Source organism: Tubulanus polymorphus, chromosome 7 (genome assembly GCF_964204645.1).
Source record: "Tubulanus polymorphus chromosome 7, tnTubPoly1.2, whole genome shotgun sequence".
In the NCBI taxonomy this organism is placed as follows: domain Eukaryota; kingdom Metazoa; phylum Nemertea; class Palaeonemertea; order Tubulaniformes; family Tubulanidae; genus Tubulanus; species Tubulanus polymorphus.
Window position 1 is genome coordinate 2671548 of NC_134031.1, and position 22101 is coordinate 2693648.

Genomic DNA, 22101 nt, shown 5'->3' on the forward strand with positions numbered 1-22101 from the left:
TCTATTGCCCCTACAACATTTACTGGAGTGCCCCTATCGCCGTTAGTTTTTGTAATCCGAAAAGACGCAATTTCCGGGAGTCGGAAATCGAAGTACAAATTTAGCGCAGGTACTGTCTTCACGAAAAGGACAAACTCAATTCGAAGGCAAGCATCCCAACACCTCAAATACCCCACCCCTAGAGCCAGTCCCTATAAAACAAAATCAAGTCGAAAATATTCTAATAATTATTTCCTTTATTATTCATTCATTTAAGAGCTCATCAAGAGAATACGTGTATACATAATATTTATGCACAATTATCAAATCGCGAATAAAATCGGTTACAAGTTAACAGTATACGATTAACTTTGTACACGTACATGACGTAGTATATATATATATATTTACAAGAGAAATGTTTAAAACACTGGACATTACATACACGATAACCATAATTCTATTGTACAAACATTTTCAACTCGAACCAACACGGTAACAAGCTTTAAATAAACACGAACAACAATGACACAATTTGACACAATTTAAGATTCATTTTCGGAGATGCATAAACAAAAAGGTATGTTCGAGGCTCTTACAGATCAGGGAATCCGATATTCCCTGGCTCTTGACCCAAAATTCCCGGATAAAATTATAAGATATTTTCAGTGGGGACTGTTTATTTTCGAGAGCCATTCGTCACCAGCAAGTACAAGAGGCCAAAAATTTAAATTCCCCGATTTTTTAGAAGAGTCAGAATTGCAGGGTTTTCTCTACCGAGAATCCATTATTCATTGATCGTTCCTAATCGCCCCGATCTGTAAGAACTCCGGTTATTTGCTGGTTTAATTCTCAGACGAATTGATACCCGCGCAGTCGGCGCGCTAGTTGTATATCACGCGGATATATTGTGACGCGTTTCGCGTGTAGAGCGCACAGTAACGAGTCTTCGAATAAATGTACCAGGTACGCTTCAGCAGCCTGCGAAATAAATCAACATTCATTACTTCCCGACTCGATACATTTTAACGAATAATTGACTCTGAACATTCTTGGAGTAATCAGTTTGATTAATCCAAGGTACAACGTGGCAGAGTCTCGCGAGGTTCAAATCTTCGCGCAATGCTATCGGGTTCTAATTCCTGCAAAGGATGAGCATGGCAAAGTCTTGGAATGGCTTGCTCTCAGCTTGGAGTAATCATTTGACTCCTCCAAGCTCTCAGGTTCGAATCCCAGACTGAAAGGATGGCGATACAGTCAACTCCCGGTTAACCACCACTACCGGCACCTACGTGATTTAGGCGGATAATCGAGGGTGGCCCATGAGTGAATTAAAAAAATTTTCATTTTCTTCAAGACACCCGAAATTAACTGAAAACATGTTCATTGTTATCATTAATAAGTTTTGTTATATTATTTAAAACATTCATCAATTTCACTCTGACAAGAGTTGAATACTGGTAGTCCTTGTAGTCCTAGTCCGTTCAAGTGGAGAAGGAGTTAAGAGGACAACATCTGGAGGTGATTAACAAACCACATTATTAGTGTTGACCAACTGTTGCTGACAAGTATATTCAATTAGTACTTCAATACTACACGTGGTTAACATATTCGTTCGTGGATAATCCAATGAAAATGAACTAATTCTAATTATTATTATAGCAAAATTGTGTGGTCGATTGCAGATATGGAATTAGGCAGAAAATTGGAAGCTGACAGCATTAGTTAATTCGGAAGTAAGCTTTTACTCGGCGACGGTCAGTAGAGTCGGATAAACGGAGGACGGATAACTGTGAGTCAACCGTATATGGTCGAGACGTTGAACTAATAAGTTATCAGCTCAAAGAAAACATTTCTGACTTTATTTTTCTTCGTTATTGCGGGATTCAGAGAATATAATCAGACTCAATTCACAGCTTAGAAATTTTCGATACAATATTTATAACGAATATCTTCGGCCAACATTATATACCTGACCGAGGATTGATATGTTAGTAGTAATTGTAACTAACCTCTTGTAGCGCAAGAAGGGCAACCGATTGCCACAATAACGGCTGGTGAGAATACAAGTTGTCCGCTATTTCTTTCACCTGCAATTGAATTTACAAAGATCGAGTCGTTTAGAATAGAATGAGATGATTCCAAGGATATCGAAATTGCACAGCGAGCAGGGCGGCCACTTTTATTTGACATGCATTTTCATGCCCATTGTTTTTACCGACTTGATCTGCAAAGAATCCATTCAATTAATGCAGTCAAATATGTAAGACACAGATGGAAACTGTTTGATTTTATGCGTGATCTCAACAAATAATCCGGATTTTTTGTTTAGCCTTTTTTACAAACTCACTAATCCCTGACTTTTTTAAGAAAAGAAAATCCCTGATTTCCAGTTAAGGGGCCACCCTGACGAGGTTTCCAAACATGATCTGATGAATGTCACTTCTCGAGTAAGACGGTAGGACATGCACATTCGCAAATATCACATAATATTTACATCGATTAAGAAAATCAATTCTGATTTAAAATGACCAGTTCAAGCTTCGGTTAAATCTTACCAGACGGGAAAACGGTAATTTACGCAGTAACAAGTCGGTGGATTTCTGAAAATGACGGATTTCCAGAAGAGCTCGTGTACCGGGCCTGTAACGTCGTTTTCTTGGTACCGGGCCTGAAATAAACAATCGTCATCAAAAAAACTACAGACTGTGCAGGCGTTTACAATTCGAAATTCTATTTTAGAACAAATCCCTCTCTCTGGCGTGGGTGACATCAGTAGTTGTAGTGTTACAGTCAACTTCGCTTAACTCATATCTTGGTGATTTTTATAAGGATTTCCTCCTAGTCCTGAGAGTGGCCGGTTCGCAGCTCCAAATAAAGTGGAATCAACTGTAGTCTAAGGATTGGGGTTTAGAAACATCTTAACGGCAGTCACTACAAACTGTTAACCCCCTACCTCCTGCTTACAATCTCCAACTCAACTGACCACTGTCACTGACTGGTGACTTACCCACTGATTTTCTGCTCGGTAATTTGCCTTTTTTCTTTGCTGGGCTTTTTGATGATTGCCGCGATCGAGATGGCTGATCCGGATCAGAGTGGGCTCCGGATGAATGACGAGAACGACGAGGGGGGCTGATACTTCCACTTAACCTATCTCGTCCCCGACCAGCACCGGATTCTCCATCATCTTTCGATGTTGACGCACCCTTGTCCAGGCGTTTTTCGGCCACTTTTTTCTTCATAGACTGCGACAGCGGAGTCTTTGACTTATGCCGCACCATGATTTATAGATCTCAAGGGAATAACGGCCCGAAAAAATATTGGAAATGAAGTAGATTTATGTTGGGAAATGTTTAAAATTTGTATATACGCGTATTCGAAAATCCCGCGATGCGCCACCTAGCGGAAATGCTATTTACCGAAATAGGTGGATTCGCGCTGGGTCGTAACTTAGTCCAGTTTCAGGATGCCAGCACCAAGCGAGCCCGTCGCAATTTTCCGTGCCCTTTTGAAAACACAATGTCGATATTTTTCAGGGAATTTTTCCAACCGCAATTTATGTAGGGCAATATTTAGCTTACATTCTCTAAATGTCCCCCAGTCCCCGCACCTAATTTCAACATGGGCCTTTTTTGGCACTGCGAGTAATAATAATTCGCGGGACGACCAAACCTAATTCAAATTCCTAAGTGCTCCAATTAGGAAATATATATCCAAATTGAATTATAATAGAGATTATTGAATTGTATGTAGGGACGGTGGGTGCTGACGACTCATGTGGCGAAAAAGTCGATCACTGATAAATGGTGATTCCGATCAATCCACAGTCACTGAATAAATTCCGATAAAAATAACGAAAAATTCTGGCATTGATAACATATTTTTAATTATCACAGTTTGAATAATTGATTTCGTATTACAGACGACCCAGTACAAATTTTACTCATCACGGCTTCACACCCGGTTAAACATAAAATACAGATCATATTCAATGATTATCATCAAATCCCACATAGTACGGATAGGCTAGATGCCAAGTTTTTACAAATTAATGATCTATTGCACAATAGTGACCGGATGTTTGATCGCAATTTTATATCGTCACAAATCATGCATGATTCAACACTTACCAGCAAATCATTTTAGACAGCGAACAGCTTCCGTGTCTTCCGCGAACAAAAAATAAAATTGTGTTTAAACCATCGATTTGTTATTCGCGCTTAATTTTGCTTCATCGTAATCAAGTGCAGAATTTTGAAGGCTGTGACCAAAACTTAACAAAACAATCCGATTGAGTGGTCATAATTATTCTAATCTAGAGATTTCAATCACTTTTGTGGAGAAAAATAATTTCTTTCTCCCTCTCTCCTGCTTCCCTGAAGTGAAACGGTTATGGTAACTACTATATACTATTTAAATATGAAATAAAAATCCGATTGCTATTGCGCTGTGTCTGAACGTGTACGCTAGTATTCACTCTTAGCTCAGTCAATGTCCACTGTATTCAAATTTAAAGCTCAACGTGCAATGTTTTATAAGTATTAACGTGAATGCTAACATTTTCATTTGAAGCAACCATTTTGAACTGTTTTGAAGTAATTTTTGAATAATTTCTTTTTAGATATTCTATATTGAAATCCAGGTACCGTATACGTACCTGAATTCGGAAACAATGCATATTCAAAACTTATAATCCCATCCAGATAAAAATGACCCTCATTGTACACCATTAGTGCCGGGTCCAGGGTGTCCACTTTATTTTAGGCCTTTTTCCAAGCCTTGCCACGATTTTGTTGCTCATATCACGCTTAATTTTTCAATTCTATTCTTCATGATAAATATTCATATCATTGAGGGACCTCAAAATTTCAAGGAGGGGTATAAACCCCCATGGACACCCCTTGGATCCAGCAAACACCGGTACGCCCCTAATGGAGGCAGTCATATCTGTAGGTCCATATACAGTAGAGTAATTCATCTAAAGCTATTTATACTGTACAAAGCTACGTACAAGTAGTTGAATATACATTGCTGCACTGGCCACATATATTTGATTATCACAATGTACAATAAGCACCATTAGCATTCACGAAGGGCTGGTTTTATAGACTACTTTTTGCGAAATTTGCCAAGAGATGTGAAAGGAATGGCGGAAATTGACAAAACCGTAAAACCAAGATTTCATCAAATCCAGGACGACATGAATGAAATTTTATATCACTACGGTTAAAGACTTTGACATATTTGATAAAAATGCAAGAAAACCTTAATTCAGTAATAATAAAAATTGAATTTAAGTCAATATATTAAAAATCCAGCCCTATATTTCAATAGTTTACAAATCCTATTGGGAACACTGAATCAATGCTTACATTGAGCGAGTGACAACATTCAGTTAGTTATTTACAATTCTATTTGGCATTTCTAAAAAATTGAATGGAATACGGAGTACCGTTAATCAACTCTCTCATGATGATCTTTTCAACAAATAAACCTATACACAGTCGGTGTAAAATTCATAAATCGAAGAAAAAAATGTCATATTTTTTACAGATAAAATATATATACATACGATTTTCTACATGTTTCTATCATACATATTCATTAAATAAAACATGAACATCGAACAAATCAATGATAACATGGGCATAGCCAGACCCAGGCCTTCACTTTTTTGCCCGAGTTAACACTCATGAGCCCAAATGGGGTCTAAACAGGCAAAACTTGCGATATGATGCAACATGTTGAACATACAATATGTAGACATACTTCATATTTTCGTGCCTGACACTTATAAAATCCTGGCTACGCCACTCGATAAGAACTCGTTAAAATATAGAATTGATAACTGGATGGAGATGGTCATCCGACCTGGTTTGAAAAATTCAAACAATGAAAATCCTAAGATTCAATTCAACTTTTTGCAGTAAACATTGGCAAACTCGGACATCGGGCTGAATTTTTCCAAATCGAGCAAGTTTTTACTGTATATCAATAATTACCTGTCCAGAGAACATTCAGTTGCAGATGGTCTGAATTCTCTACTGGAGCGTTCATTGAGCATATGCCGTACACAAGCTGCATATCAAAAGTATATGATTGGCATATATAGCTAGGTAGCTAATTTCAATTGACTTATTGTCAACATTTCTAATGATGTTGCTGAATGAAAATGAATAAGAAAATTATATGCGATGGTCTTGTCATTCATTTTATGGCATTTCAGATTGTGTGTATGTTTAAAGAGTTCATTAAGACACCAAGAAGCATCTTTAGGTTTTACCCAGATAATCATAAGATTATGCATTCATGAGAAAGGAGGTATTAGTCTCCAAATACTATGTAATGTATACACAGGACCATGTAAATTTTGTTCAGTTTTTTTGTATATGCTACGTATCGAACGGTGCAACCATTCCCTGTGCCGATATCTATGATGTCAAAAACAGATATCCGATAATTCAAAGACTCCGCCTTTAATTCAGACCCACTTTCGTCCGAAGACTTACACAAAGTTTGCCGTATACATCAATAACGACAACGACGTGAATCATTCGAACGTTTCCCATTTAGGAGACGAGCGCGAAGATGTCGTGTTCGACGAGCTCATCGGTATACTACCGAACGGATCTAAAATCGAGTCATTAACGCTGGAAGATTCTAATACAGTAGATCTAGAAGAAGAGACCTGTATAACAGGCGATTGACGAGGTTTCAGAATCGGCGTAGCAGACGGCGATGATTGTATGAATTGTTGCGACGGCGCGAATGGACTAGTACTGAATGGATTGTTGATATTTTGACCCGTTTGACCGCCTGACGCGAACTGCTGCTGACCACCGGGGATCATTGGATAGTTCATTACCGGTCGTCCGGACATACCCGCCGGATAGTTCTGGTAACCCACGGCAGACGGCGCCGCTGCGACGTTTCGCGTAAGACTCGCGTTTTTCAGAGTCGTCGAAAAGTTCAAATTCCAGTCTTTGAGAAGATTCTCTTCGTCTTCGAGTTGTTTCGACTTGTTGCTGTCGGTCGACGACGTTTCCTGTTTGTTGACGAGCAGCGGGTCGAACTCGAAGAAGTCGCTTTCGATCGAAGCTTTACGCGGCGCCGGTCGACTCTCGGCCGGTATTTTAAACGCCGGCGAACGTTTGATGGACGACTGGCGACGATGCAAACAGCCGAGCATCTCAACCTCATCCTCGTCCTCATAACCTAAATAAACCTCTTTTAATTTATGCACGTTGCCGTAGTGATCGTTCTGTTGTTGTTGTTTTGCGGCGATCTCGAGCGATGATTCTAAACTCGAACTCGATTTATCGCGTTCGTCCGAACAACCGGCGAGCGAGAACGCCTCGTTCGCCGAACCTAAGTCGAAGTTATCGAACTGCGTCCATTGTTTCGCGGTGTTTTGATTATTCTCTGAGTTATTCATGAGCGAGGCGTCTGAATCAAATTTTATCAAAGACGCCGCGTCTTTTTGCATTTGAAGCGGTTTATGAGTTCGCGGCTTCGGTAACGGAGGCGGAACTTTCACGCGCAGCTCAACTTTATCGTCTGCCGTTAACACACCCGCTGATGATTCGTTTTTGTCGACTTGCGATAGTTTTTTATGTCGGCGCGGAGGAGCAACCGGTGAAGCCGTGCTCACTACGGCAGCCGCCACTGAGGTAGAGTCTTCGCTACCGAATACACTGCTGCTGTCATCATCGTCTTCCTATAAAAACATCGATAAGACCGTTTAAAACCGTTTCATTCCGATACCCTTAAACGCTGCAGTAAGAATGCCATCAAATTCAGGGCGGCAACTTTCCACCAATTTACAAATTTCTCTTGAGTTTGCCCTGATTTTTCCATGGTATAAAACAAAATTCAAGGAAAAGATGCAACTTCGAAGGGGATGAGCATCAAATGTGAAGGTATCTACAACATCTATTACGGGTATAACAAAAAGGACAACCTCGATGAGTAGGCAGGGGTCTAGACCCCCTAAACCACCCCTGCAGTGTATAATTCCAATCAATCTGGTGCTGTTATAAATAGCTGTTACAGTACTAACCGCATCGAGCATATCCTCCATGCTGTATGATTTTTTTAGCGCTTGTTGTATATCGGGATCGTTCATTAAACCGACGCTGATTCGATTCGAGTCGGCTTTTATATCCATATCATCCATAGATATCAGTTTATACTGACGACTTTTCCTGAAACAAACAAACAAAAGTTCAATGCTGTATTTTCTTATCCCGATCTTTTTGAAATCCATTAAGTTGGATAGAAATTCGTACAATAAACTCCGTTTACCCTGGAGTCGATTGCCTTGGATTTTCGGACCCATCCGTGCACCAACTGCCCAGGAATTTGTGTACCTCAGAGAGAAGTATTGGTCCAATGGCAAGCAGGGTTTGACACACTTGTTGTATATATTCAATGCAGACTGGGGCACTTACGTACAATATCCAGGAAAAAGTGTTTTACAATTGCAAGTTGGGAGTTTGAATTCAAGGAACTTACGCTACAACATTCATAGAAGCTGAAGTCTGTGGCCCGATAAAAGCGGTTCTTGGTCGTTCTTGGGGTGGAGGTCTGGGAGGCTGCAACATAGAGAGAGAGGTACATTTCACTACTGCTACACAATAAGATTTAAGCCATCAAAAAGTCGAACGATCTGAGACCTATTATTAATACATGTTTTAATTACTTCGAATATTTCTCAAACAAATCAACATTTTGTCACGCAAGTTAGAATCTAACCTAGCACAATATCAATCGACAACTTATTTATGGTAATTAGAAATATGATAACAAAGAACGATCAAATATTAATAGGAATAAATATATATGAACGGTTCCTGCAGTGCATGAGAGATTATTGCTGTCATTTAAAAAGTAGGTTAATAGGATTAGCGATGAAATAAAAAGCACTTTTGAGAAAGAGACAATTTTGTCTTATAGATCCATACAACATTTTTGCAATGAAATCATTATGTTAAACACACAAACAAACACAATAAACAAAGACTTTTAAGCGGTGATTAATAATTTCAGAGAGTGCTATGGAGAGTGCAGAGAAAAAATAGTATACCTACGATGAAAAATTCATAAATGGCATAGTTTCTTTTAGAAAGAAAAAATACATGATACAATCATCCATTTATGAACATTTCGGAATGAATATTGAAGGTGGAACAATATGGAGGATGAATAACATATCGTGAATAAATATGATGGAGATAAAACTGCTGTGCACCGAATACAAATATGAAGATTACAGTTGCTATTCAACTACTTGATATGAAAAAGTACCATATTCACGAATACAAAATCGAATAATACTGTTTGAATCGGATGAATTACCTTGAAGAAGTCATCGAACTTAATGAAAACACAGGCATCGATGATGTTAGATAAAAATTTAGCAAAGCGAAAATACCAAGTAAAAACTGCTAATGTATAAATTCATTCACAATGATGATGATGATGAAGACAATGGGGACAATAAAATGAAGCTAAATGTGGTTTCGATATCAAGCACTTACTGCGGTAAGCGAGGAAGTGACACAAATTCAAAAGCAGCAACAGTGCTCGTAATAAGATGTAAATAATTTTGTTTATAAGTACTATGATAAAGTATAAAACATTGTACAAGTAGTAATGTAAAGTATAAAACATTGTGCAAGTACTTATGGTAAAGTATAAAACTTTCAGCAGGTACTTATGGTAAAGTATATAACCTTGTACTACAGTTAAGTATAAAACATCGTACAGGTAATATGGAATAGTGTAAAACTTTGACAAATACTTATAGTAAAGTATGAAATTTTGAACTAATGGTAAGGTATATAACATTGTTTATATGTACTTGTGACGGGTTCTATAATGGAGTTAATGAATTGTGGGTCGATTATAGGGAGGTCTGGGATCTAGAAGTGACATGAATGCAGTTTCGAACGGGACAAAGTGGCAAATATCTGATGAATGAAGTGTTTACTAGCGATGTTCATAGTTAGACTTACTCGTTGCATTTTCAGAGGCTCAGAATAAACCGTAATCGGTCGATCGAGCGTTGAACTGCGACCGAGCGGTTTATGACCGATCGAGCTGCTCGACTGAAACAAGCGAAAGTTGTCATCATCCTTTAGAAGCCATTGTGTAGTAGAAACCGGACCACGAGTGTTAGCAGCGTTAATTCAGACAGATAGAGAGAGAAACAGATAGATGTTAGAACAAGCATACTTTAATGCAACACACATTGTCAGTTTCTTTATCCAGTGGATGGTATGATTAAGCTATGGGTAATTGTTTAATCAACAAAAAATGATTTGCACCACAGATCCCAATATAAAGTATACAGCCCCCATAATGTTTTACAGTTATTTTGGGCAATTCACTGTCCATAGACCTAATCTAGCAAGACTCCACTCCCCTTTAAACCTAACAATCCTTGTGAATTGACCAAATTCAAATGAAGAGATATCAAGAATTCTGACCCTGAAAAAACAAAGTCTCTACCAGGAAAATTGACAATTTCTACAAGCTTTAAAAATTATTCGAAAATCAATTTTTTCCCTGAGAAGCGCGCAGGACAAGTGGTTAGGACACAGAGGTTAGAATAAAGTAACGATATATACGGTTAAATTTCAAATGTTAGTAGCTATCAGTAGCTATAGCTATTAGAGGTCAGGTAGCTATAAGAGGTCACTTACTCTTTCTAAATGTCTGATATGTTCAATAGATAAAGTACGTGTTCGAACTAATGGCGACTTCGGCAAACGTTCCTAGCAGATATATATATATATATATAATATTGTCTTTTAAGAAGCAGATGACGTAGAACAAGTTGAAACCATGTTGCATGAAACTCTTAAAATGCTGCTGTTGTACATCATTATCGCTGCTACCAGACAAGCATTTTTGGCTGGCACTAGATTTGGCCTGACTAAAAACGTCAGACAGGGGCCAGTTGCTCAAAACATGGTTAGAGTTAACCAGTGGATAGATGACATAGTGATTATCAAAAATTCATTGTTACTATGGTAATTATCCACTGGTTATCTTAAACCAAGTTTTGAGCAACTGGGCCCTGGCCCGTGTGGCCCAAATTTCAGTAGGGCACGAACAATGGCACAACGTTTGCCACCGTGATTTAAACAATAGGGCAAAAAATGCTCCAAATGAAATACGATAGTGACTTGGTTACAAAGACGGGAAAAAATTGAACCAGCTCTCTTACTTTGGGGACAGCCAGAAGCAATTATGTGACTTCGCATAGCAATTCATGGAAAATATCCCTCCGTAAACATCAGTTAGATCTACAAAATCTTCTCCAAGATCTTGCACCATGTGTTATTCTATCAAGTATCAAAAATCTAAGGAAATCCTCATTATTAACAAGCTTTTTCGAGTAGCATGCACTTCTAATAAAATCTCAAGTCCAATCCAATCCAAGGGTCAGGCATCAAACAAGGCAGAGCCCTCTACTTTCCGATAAACGAACTAATTCTTTGCAGTGAACAATGCAAGGGTAAAATGCATCAATATAAAAGATTCACCCAAGGTTGACTGATTTCTATGTGGAACGTTGAGTCGACTCCGATGTCCTAATAAATAATAATAGAAGAATGATCTTCATGCATGGATTAGATTACGAGTATCCTCTATTAGCAGGGATTCAAGGGAGGATGTGTTTACTAGGGTAAGGGTTTCTGGCGGAGTCTCATGATTTTAATCGCGATGAGGGAGGATGGGTCTATTAAGGCAGGGGTTCATATTCGAACCCTTTCTGAGGTAAGACAGAATAATAATTATGATATTCATCAGGCAATCCGGATATAACGACGCATGCTTGAAATAATTCATTTATTATACCGTATTCACAGCCGAGGCGTCGCTGATCGCAGGCTCCGACGCCGCTAAGAAATCTACCTATGTATTCACGATAGCACAGCAATATAGATAGAAAAACATCGTTAATGACTAATTAACTCGTTAATAACTAAACGTGTACTATGTAAATATAGCTTCGCGGTACATATTTTTTAATTTTTTTACCCCCGCAAACACATGGTAGAGATATCATTCCCAATCGTAACAATTTCTCCAGATCCATAAAAATATATATAACAAGCACGTTGAATATTTCTACAGTAGGACGTAACAGTCGGCAAAACCCGTTTCTAGTTGAAGCTGTTAAGTTCTTCTGCTCAAAAAGCCAGGATCCAGTTCCACAGTTCCGAGTTAAGATTCGACTTGAGTCAAAACATTGAAAATTTTAACTCAAGAGTTAAATCTAACTCACAACTGTGTTACGGGATCCAGTTCCACAGTTGTGAGTTAGAGTTAACTCTGAATCAAAATCGGTTCATGTTAAATGTGTCAAATCCTAACTTTTTGAACTGCTGAAATGGGTCCAGTTCTACTTAAGTATCCCCTTTAGAATTTGACCGCACAACTGTCTGAATAACTGGAAATGAATTGATACTGGTCCGGGACGGTTGAGATATTTTACCTTGCGCAGATCTTCAATTTTCAAACGCAGTCCTCTCACCGCCTTCTTTCCTTTGCTTTTCACCTTGAAATTACAACAAAAATAAAATCTTTCTATGCCACGAAAAAAAGGAAATCATTGCAGCAATATTGCTCAGTTTTAATGAATAACTAAGAAAACAGAGTCGGCTGGTACATGTGTAGTTAATAATGGCAAGTATAAAATGGGCTGGGAAAATATTAAATGAATAAACTTTGAAAATGCTTACAGTTTTTACAGCTGATTTCACGGCTGGATTCGCCTACAAAAGAGAGAACAATATCGAATGCATGCGTTTATATTTTACTTCTCATTCATTACGGGATTGAGAGAACGATTATGTAATGTTTTAGACGGCCACCAAAAAAAATCTACGATTAAAGAAAAAAATGTCCTGCGAAGATAGAAAATCGAAAATAAGAATGATTTCTAAAAATAATTAAGTATTCAATGAATTAAGTTTGCAAATATCAATTAGGTGAGGTGAGTTTGTTGGTTATTTCGTTTATTGCCCCTTGGGTTCGTTCTAGAATGAAGCCAAATGTTTTAAGTTTGTTCGATTGGTTATAGGACCAAATTGAGCTTAGGTTGGTCACATCTTACCAAGCCCAAACCCCAGCTCAGCTCTTCTTGGTTGTGCGAGACTAAACTCGAAATATAAACTGCGCGACAGGGCCAGTTGCTTGACCGATTCCAAAATGGAATTTAACTTTATCAAAGTTTCCATTCAAACTTGAAGAAATGGTGCTTTCTAAGATTTTTTAAACTCAGAAAAAACTGCAAACTCTTTGTCCCTTCTAATTAATATAGCCTGAATACAGCTTATATTACAGTTAACTCTTAAAATTAAATATTGTATCTGAAATATGCGTGTGTACAGTATAGATATATTATATCTAGGTATTAAGTACGTCTAAATACTATCATTAGTCACTACTTGTGTCTATTTGAATTTGCGAAAAGTTTGCGTATAAGAACATTAGTAGTTTAAGGGTAAATATGGCAAGTACGTTTACTTAATGACGCACAGACAAACACTATTCAAAACCGGGACAAAAATACACCCTTTATACAGATCAAATTTTCTTAAATCAACACCATGGCCGAGGCCTACTACATAACAAATAGTCATATAAAAACCGACTTTGATACAAATTTCAGATGAAGAGAATTTTCTAACAAAAAAAACATATCTAATCATCTTCATAAACTTTCAATTATAAAAAGAAATTCATTTGATTATTACTGGTAGATTAATCATTGATTTCAATACGAAAATTCTTTCATCGTACCGTGTTTCTTTTCTATAGTTGCACATAGAGGGTTTTTATTTTTCGTCTATTTTAACTATAACAACCTTTTCTTTTTATACATAATATATTTTTGGGGTATCAAAACAGAGCTTGTCCAAAACCTGTCGGTAAAACCGGGGATTTCTGATCGGAATAAATGAATGAAGGGAAGGATGATCGGACACAGTAATACAGATTCCTTCAATATAATCCAGGCAGGGAAACGTATCCTCAATAGGCGTCCCCAAGGGCGGTGCAGGGGGTAGCGGACGCACCCCCTTTTCGAGATAGCTAACTTCTCAAGATACTATGTAATCAATGTTCAAGATTTTTCTTGCCAATTTGACCAGACTTTTAACTCTAAAATGATTCATCTAGAGCCTGGAAAACGTCTCTAGCTAAAGCCTCCAATTTTCACAAAGTTTTTTGGGGAAGGCCCACCAAACACCCAACATTGTGGATAGGCCTACTGGATTGATGCTTATTCGAACCCCCTATGAAGATTTCTGGGGACGCCTATGATCCTGAGGCCAGTTTTATAGACTGGTATTGACTTAAACTCAGGGGTCAGTTGCACAGTCATCATGGCATAGATTTATGACTTGTCTTAAACAAACTAATTTCTAAAGTCATAATGACAACTTATGACCAGTCTTAGGAGGACTTTAGCCACAACTGAGCAACTGGGTTCAAGGGCTATTTTCGATTGAAATTGAATCGAGTTAGCCGGAAGTTGAATTAAGTTAACAACCAGTCTATAAAACGTTAAATGGATCCTGATAGGTAACTTGTACATAGAAGATTGGACAAGAGTGTGCTATGAAAATTCAAATTCGTATTTCAAAAGAAGACAAATTTCTAAATACATGCTTCATTTCATCACTGCTGAGACCTATAGATCATCGAAGTTGCTTACAACACGTAGGATTGAGTAACAGAGGAATTGAATTTTTCTTTTGATAATTAATTTCTATTTCTAGTTTGGGGTTTGGGTAAAAAAGAATCCAACGAAACCCTTGTTACCATTGCGAGGCTGTTAAAAGAGCGAGAATATAGAATTTCTAAAATAGTGTAAAATATCTATGAATCGGAACAGAGCAATTTGAAAATAAATCTGATTGATCTATCAAATCTGTGGAATTACTGGGTATAACTCATGCCCTGCAGCTCTTGGAGGATGGAAAGCTATTGGTCTCCTCTGCCCATCGGGTACCCTAGCAAACAGATTCTGATGGGTATGAGGCTTGTGGTTACTCCTGTGACAGGATCCTGGGCAGGGAATCCACAGTGAATCGAGCCAGGTGCTTGGATCTGAACTTTGATCACATAATCGTTTTTGACCCATGCAACATTTGCCATCCTACATCAGACCAAACCCATGCCAAATTCAAGGATTCAAATTATTCCTGTGTGAATGGTAACTGACAAGCCTCACTTGCCACAGAATTGTTTTGAGGTAATGAGTGAGTGAATTTGACTTGGGTCTGATCTGAGTCGGTGTTTGAGCAGGGCCAAAATTGTCTCAGTGTGATAGCAGTACCTTCATCGCAAAATACACCTGAATCAGTAGCAAATCAGAGATGTTTGTCTATCGCTCTGTTCTGTTCATTCTCCAGCCCAAGCTAATCATTTGACAAATGATAAAATACCGTGTTCATACCAACCAGAGGAGAGCCATAAATAACAGGTGGAATACGCATAAGTACAGAGGTATTACAGGCTGCACTGGCGTTATCAGGTTTAATTATCAATTAATGCCACCAGTAACATCTAGAACAATGTTATCAGGCATTGTTATGCATGTATGAAGCATTAGCTAAACGAAGGCAGGTTAGGTTAAGTATTCTAACTAATAACCTCATCAGGACTGGGATAGAATGCATCTAGGATATATACAGTAAATCAGTTCCTGCTGTTACAGTAACTAGAATAACCAGGTTGCGGAATAGGGCCTATATGTCCCCTTGCTGAAATGCAGAGCTCTGTTGCAGGCAAAAACTTTAAGCTAAAAAGTTAAAAGGGGCTTAATTCATAACAGTAGTGTTTAGTCGTTAACTAGACGATAGAAGCAAATGACTGATCTTAAAACTACAGATAAGCCTTCACTGCATGATTGCCTGTACAGCTAGTTGCATTGATTACTGCTGTGTAACTGGCCCCGGGTACAAAGGTCGTAGTTTGTTAGCTGTGGCTATAAAACCAAAAGACCAGTCTCGACCTTCACTGCGCAATGGCTCCGATCGGGGTCAAATCATAATCACAAAATCATCATCGGTCAAATGACCAGCTAGAGCCGGAATAAAATGGTTGCTATAAAAACTCACTACTCTTCGTCGTGGACCTGATGAACAGCCGTACGAACACGTAGCAAAACTCTTCACCTATAGGGGGCGATACATGCATTTTGTAACATTTTTCTCCGTCGAATTGCCGTGAAATGAGTAACTGAATATCTCTTAAACTAATCTACGTATGTGTGTCGAGGTTTTAAACGCAAAAAGCTGAATATTGTTGAAAATTATCGACTAATTTCACGATAAAAATGTCTCATAGAATGAATCTGATAACAAAAAAAGAAAGACATTCGTGCTACTCGAAAACATCATCAATTATGGGCCAGGGACAATTATTGAAATTTGTAGAATCTGAAGTGGCAGTAATTAGAAGGGCTGTAGTTTGTTAATAGGTACATATGTTTATAATTGAAATCATAATGATGGATCATAGAATTGGACGGAGGGGATTGGGGACGCGGAAATGGTAGCTACATGTATAAAAGGGGTGCTTTTAACTGTGATGGAATAACAGAAAAAACACAACATTGAGTAGTCATCAATACATCAAGTCATACAAAAACAAAGACATCATTTCTGAAGTTATATACATTCAGGTATGATCAAGTCATTAAGGAAGTTTAAAAATAATGAAGGAGTTTTTGAAGGCTGCAGGTTTTAAGGTCAATCAGAGATGTAGGCACTATTGATATACACAGTTATATCAGCTTCTTACCTTGCTCGTAAATTCTACCCATTTATCTTTACTTTCTTGCTTGATCTTTTTACCTTGTTTCTAAAATGAAATGTAGCAATGGCTGCTTAGTATTTAGGCCTCTTCTGTGGCATTTTATAACATGATGGCATCGTAAATACTCAAGTCACAGTACACACCCCTGCCATAGTAGACCCACCCTCCCTCAAGAAGAATTCGAATCGGATAGCATCACGAGACTCACAATAGAAAGGCAGCCCGCTGGGATTTAAACATAATGGAATCCCTGTCACACTTAAACGTCCTACCCTAATAGACACAAACCCCTGTCCTAGATGAGCCTTATCATTCATATCGCATTAACTCAAATTAGCTAGTAATCAAATGTATATTTTATATTACTGATACGTACTTTCATGTTAGTATACCAGTCTTTATACAGACTCTGCATGCTGCCACTCTTATCCTGCCACGTGTTAGCCTCGATTTCAAACTCATCTGCCGTGAAACCGTGGCCTGAATTCAGTATCGACAAACGGTCGCTGATGAACTATAAAGAGAGACCAATATTAAACAGTGGTGAATTTTCTTTTTCAATTAATGGAAATGCAAAAGTTGAGAAATCATCTAAGTAAAGATATGAGAAATTGGCTGCAGTTAGGCCTACAGCGCAGAGGAGTAATTCAATGCTGGAAAGAGTAGTTCAAATTATCTTTAGAAAAATATCTGGGGCCAGTTGCTCAAAAGATGGTTAGAGTTTACCAGTGGATAGTTGACGTAGTGACGATCAGAAGTTTATTGTTAATATGGTATTTATCGGCCGGTTATCTTTAACCAACCTTTGAACAATTGCAACCCCTGATATTTAGAACCGACAACCACCCAACTACGTACCTGTTCGAATATTTGAAGGTCGAGAATTTTCTCGAGAAACGGCTGCATACTCGGCGGACGAGATTGTAGAAACGCGTCGCGATCGAACGTGATTTCTTCGCCTTCTCGGAATTTCAACGCGTCTCGATATCCACCTGAAAGACAATAAGATGAATACATGTGCAAATCGATATCTCGAGTTATACGATATCTCGAGTTATACGATATCTCGAGTTATACGATATCTCGAGTTATACGTTATCTCGAGTTATACGATATCTCGAGTTATAAGATATCTCGAGTTATACGTTATCTCGAGTTATATGATATCTCGAGTTATACGATATCTCGAGTTATACGATATCTCGAGTTATACGATATCTCGAGTTATACGATATCTCGAGTTATACGATATCTCGAGTTATACGATATCTCGAGTTATACGATATCTCGAGTTATACGATATCTCGAGTTACACGATATCTCGAATACTAGCTTGAGTAATATTACCGATTAAAGCAACCAAAGCTCGTAGAAATGCCCTGGCAACTCCATCTCCGCACAACGTCGTCTGGTTCTTTATCTTATCGGTTTGTTGTCCTTTCAGTGACTTTTTCAACGCCGAGACCTACAATAAGAAATATAAATGGCTTACAAATTCATTCAGCAGTTAATTTTGAAAGGTTTTCGAAAATCGGCATACAATTTCCGGCGGAAGCGTCTCCAAATCGTCGTATTCAGACGTTACAGTGTTGTTATCAGCATCCAACACGACCGCGTCTCCTAACTCCATTTTACAAGCTTTCTGAAATAATTTCAAGGTAAACTTTGCATAATTTTGATCCAATTCAGACATTGCACTCATACAGGAATCAATCTGCAGCCTGTACCACTTCAATCATCATTTGATGGGAGGAAGTCCGGACGATCTGATTTTCCATATTCGAGGATAGAGTTTCTATGTCTTTGTGGGTTTTGAATAGAAATGCCAGTCCCAATAGAAGTCCCAGTCCAGGGTTCATAGTAGAAAGGCTGAGGCAAAATTAAGCACTTTCTAAGGATGTGACTCCGACAACAGATTGAATAATGTAATGCCAATTCTATAGTCTAAGACAAGTTTAAACGTTTGATCAGAAAGGACAGAAAAATACATAAACCGACCTGCATGAGAGTGGAATGAATACCGATAATGAAAGGCATCGGAGCGCTGACGTAATCAATCAGATGAACGGGAAGAACAGGGATGTATAAATGCTGCCAGTGCATCGGATAAATGAGCGCAGCGCTGCCGTGAACACAGGCCGTCAGACGACTTAATCTCTGAGACGTGATCAGTATTCTTCTCTCATACAACATACTAATAGAAATATACACACACATGAGTTTAATAATAGAGATGATATACATGGAAAACTGTTTATACACATTAAATGAATTTATACGTGAATGAATGAATGAACACGTGAAATAATAAATGCACATGTGAAATAATGAATGAGCATATGAGAATGAACATGTGAAGTAATGAATGAACATGTGAAATAATGAATGCATATGTGAATTAATGAATGAACATGTGAAATAATAAATGAACTTGTGAATCAATGAATATACAGGAAATGAATGAACATGTAGATTGTATGAATTAATGAATGAACAAGTTAATTAATGAATGAACATATGTGAGAATGAACATGTGAATCAATGAATGAACATATGAATGAATGAATGAATGAATGTTGGAAATTCGAGAGATTTACCTAGCGAATATGACCATCATGTTATAAGGGTCGACTGCTGTGTAATATTCCGTGAGATTTCTCTGAAAAATACGATGAATACAAAATTAATTCATGCGACTGATTATAATGTTTACAGTAACAGCGTTTGATCGTAAACTTACGCTATCGGGAATTTTTGGCAACTTTGTAGGATCCGGAGCGGTGAATGAAAAATGCTGAAACGACATCGACAGTTTTGAAATTTAAATCGGACAATAGCACAGGGAAAATCAAATTTCATTCAATTATCTTTCAGAGGTATAGTTTTCACCAGATATAAACCGAGCTCTTTGAGAACATGTGCTCAAATACTAAAGCTGTGTCTAGAAAGCGTCCAAAATTGATAGTTTAACGATACCTGAGTGCAACACGAAGAAATAACTTCCACTTTTCCATCATGCGATGTCGGCACAAAAAGGTCGTGGATACTTTTAAGGAGAGGCGACACGTTGTTGTGGTCGGTTTTATTGAGAATTTCAGCCAATGCGTTCAGCAGCTTGTAGAAGACTTCGTACCACGGTAGAAAACTGTGTGCGGATTAAGAAATGTGATTGATGTTAAATGATTTTACAATAATTGACTCTTATAGGCTTTTTTCACATTTCTTTTTGAAAGCAAAATACAAGGATCTTTCATATAATTTTTTCACATCAAGGTACAATAAGATAAGCGGTCACTGATCACATTCTGGGCAGATTAAAATAAAATATCTTTTTGAAGTGCATTGATTCTGAGCTCGTCTGAATACGGCATGGAAAGGGCACCACAATATTTTGACGGATATTTTTCTAGAATCTTCACACATTTTCATGATTTCTCATGTATTTTTTTTCACAATCATTTCAAGCAGATATCTATTTTTCACATTTTTCACGACATTTACTGGAAACAATAGCAGACAAATTTTGTAATTATAATAATCTTACCTGACAATACAGAGGCAAGTATTCGCACCAGTTGTGTAACGACAAAACCCGAATTTCAATTTGCTTTCGACATCCGTCAGTACGAAAGTGAAATGGTCAACATTTTGGCTGCGAAAAGACAGAATACTTTGATAAAAGTCTGTGATTGTGGGATGTAAGAGCATGACAAGCATAAAACAGGGTATCAGATAATGGTAGTTCAATTCTAATTATGCTGAAAACTTTATAAACTATCATTTGACAAGCATAAAACAAGGAATCAGGCAGTTTAGGTGAAAACCTTTTTTTAGGTAAGACTAGCCCGTGAGATTGAAGCTTACCATTCAAATGCACATGGGAACGTAAATTCCGGGATCGTTTTCAAAACAACCTGAAAAAGAAAGGGAACAATTTCTATTTATATTTAGAACTTTGACAAGGCAAATCATGAAGATAAATTACAAACCTCATCATCATATTCCTCGGGAAACTTCTGCAGAATAAAAGGCTCTGTAAAGATAAATCATACGAAGTTCAGAGATTTAGATCGAATATTGTTAGTCATCGTTTCTAAATTTCACTAACGTTAAAAGACAATCATCTGGAATATGTTTCATTGAACCACTGACCAATCAAACAGAATCATGCTGTCTCTGTAACTCATAAGTGCAATAATTTGCCAAAAAATATCCATAATATATAAAATATATAAGTTTTACATCTGCTTCAAAATCATTTTCATTCATTAAGAGTTTCATGATTAATCAATTTCTAGGATATATATAGTAAATAGCTGTGAGAATGTTTTAATGGTCAAGTGGTTTTAAATGCTGAATTTCAAATGATTTATTCTCGAATTAAGGGCTTACCTCCGTCGGGAACTGAAGGGCGACCAACCTCGGCGAAGACTTCAAAAATCTTGTCAGGATTTTCCCTAAATGAAAAACATGGGTAAGACTGACTGCAGTTGAGGTGGGTTTTCTGCACTAGTGTCATGAAACCAACTTAGTTTAGTGTCTTATTTTACAGATGTGAAGCCCGACATTCATCACACCACAAACTATTTCATTTTTGCGGAGCCCTTATAAACTCCACAAACATTTTCATTCAATGTTCCACAAATCTGCAAATCTTCAACCTCCAAATCACACCTCCCTCAATGACTGTACATGATTTGAATAGGAACAATGATTTTCGAGATTTCAGGGGCAACTTCCTTTCATCCTAATGTTTTGTATTGAACCCGCTCAGGGGATACAAATTAAGGTGTACAAAAAATGTGTCCATTCATTGCCCCAACCCTGGACCCAACCCAATTCCTTCTCTACTTAGTTAGCACCCTATTCGTGTTATTGGATACAAGAATAACAGTAATTGAAAATGAACTAATGTCTAACTATGAAGCGTTAATCCAAGGACATTAATCATATCTAACTGGTATAGACCTATCTGCTGGTGCCTGGGCGGTGGTGTTGTGTGGACTGGCTGGTTTTTTGACAGTTGTCAGTTGGTTGTCAATTACAACAGATTTCCGCAGTCAAACGACAAAAAATGTAAACGAAAATGTAACTGAATCATGCGCTAATTACTTGATTCGTGATCCCATCGTAAATCGTTAGCCCATCGTCGACGGCAGCTCCTTAATCGTCATTTAATTACCACAAAAATGTACTGACTTTTGGAGTAGGAGGAATAAATACTTCCTGCTCCACAGCCATTGGTTGTGGCTATAATGCGGAATTGGATTTAGATTC

General features: G+C 37.8%; 2 protein-coding genes across 6 annotated transcripts; both read right to left on the reverse strand.

Moving 5' to 3' along the window:
* Positions 1–264: 264 nt before the first annotated feature.
* On the reverse strand, positions 265–3355 carry LOC141908356 (uncharacterized). Its single transcript, XM_074798377.1, has 4 exons — positions 2990–3355; positions 2538–2650; positions 1992–2069; positions 265–960 (listed from the first exon to the last, which is right to left on the reverse strand). Exons 1-4 carry the CDS (start codon positions 3261–3263, stop codon positions 832–834), a joined length of 594 nt encoding a protein of 197 aa, XP_074654478.1. The 5' UTR covers positions 3264–3355; the 3' UTR covers positions 265–831.
* A 498-nt stretch (positions 3356–3853) lies between these two features.
* LOC141908355 (DENN domain-containing protein 1A-like) lies at positions 3854–22046 on the reverse strand. Of its 5 annotated transcripts, XM_074798371.1 has the most exons (22): positions 21937–22046; positions 21217–21281; positions 20814–20857; positions 20689–20738; positions 20369–20476; positions 19801–19969; positions 19565–19618; positions 19422–19483; positions 18823–19018; positions 18365–18466; positions 18172–18289; positions 17683–17816; positions 17201–17338; positions 16810–16869; positions 16125–16181; positions 12738–12770; positions 12491–12553; positions 9999–10118; positions 9340–9357; positions 8497–8576; positions 8042–8186; positions 3854–7699 (listed from the first exon to the last, which is right to left on the reverse strand). In XM_074798371.1, the coding sequence occupies exons 1-22, from the start codon at positions 21951–21953 to the stop codon at positions 6533–6535; spliced, it is 3000 nt and encodes a 999-aa protein (XP_074654472.1). In that variant the 5' UTR covers positions 21954–22046; the 3' UTR covers positions 3854–6532. The 5 variants fall into 5 exon arrangements, with proteins under 5 accessions (XP_074654472.1, XP_074654475.1, XP_074654474.1 ...); XM_074798374.1 differs by lacking the exon at positions 16125–16181; XM_074798373.1 differs by lacking the exon at positions 9340–9357.
* Between the last annotated feature and the right edge of the window lie 55 nt (positions 22047–22101).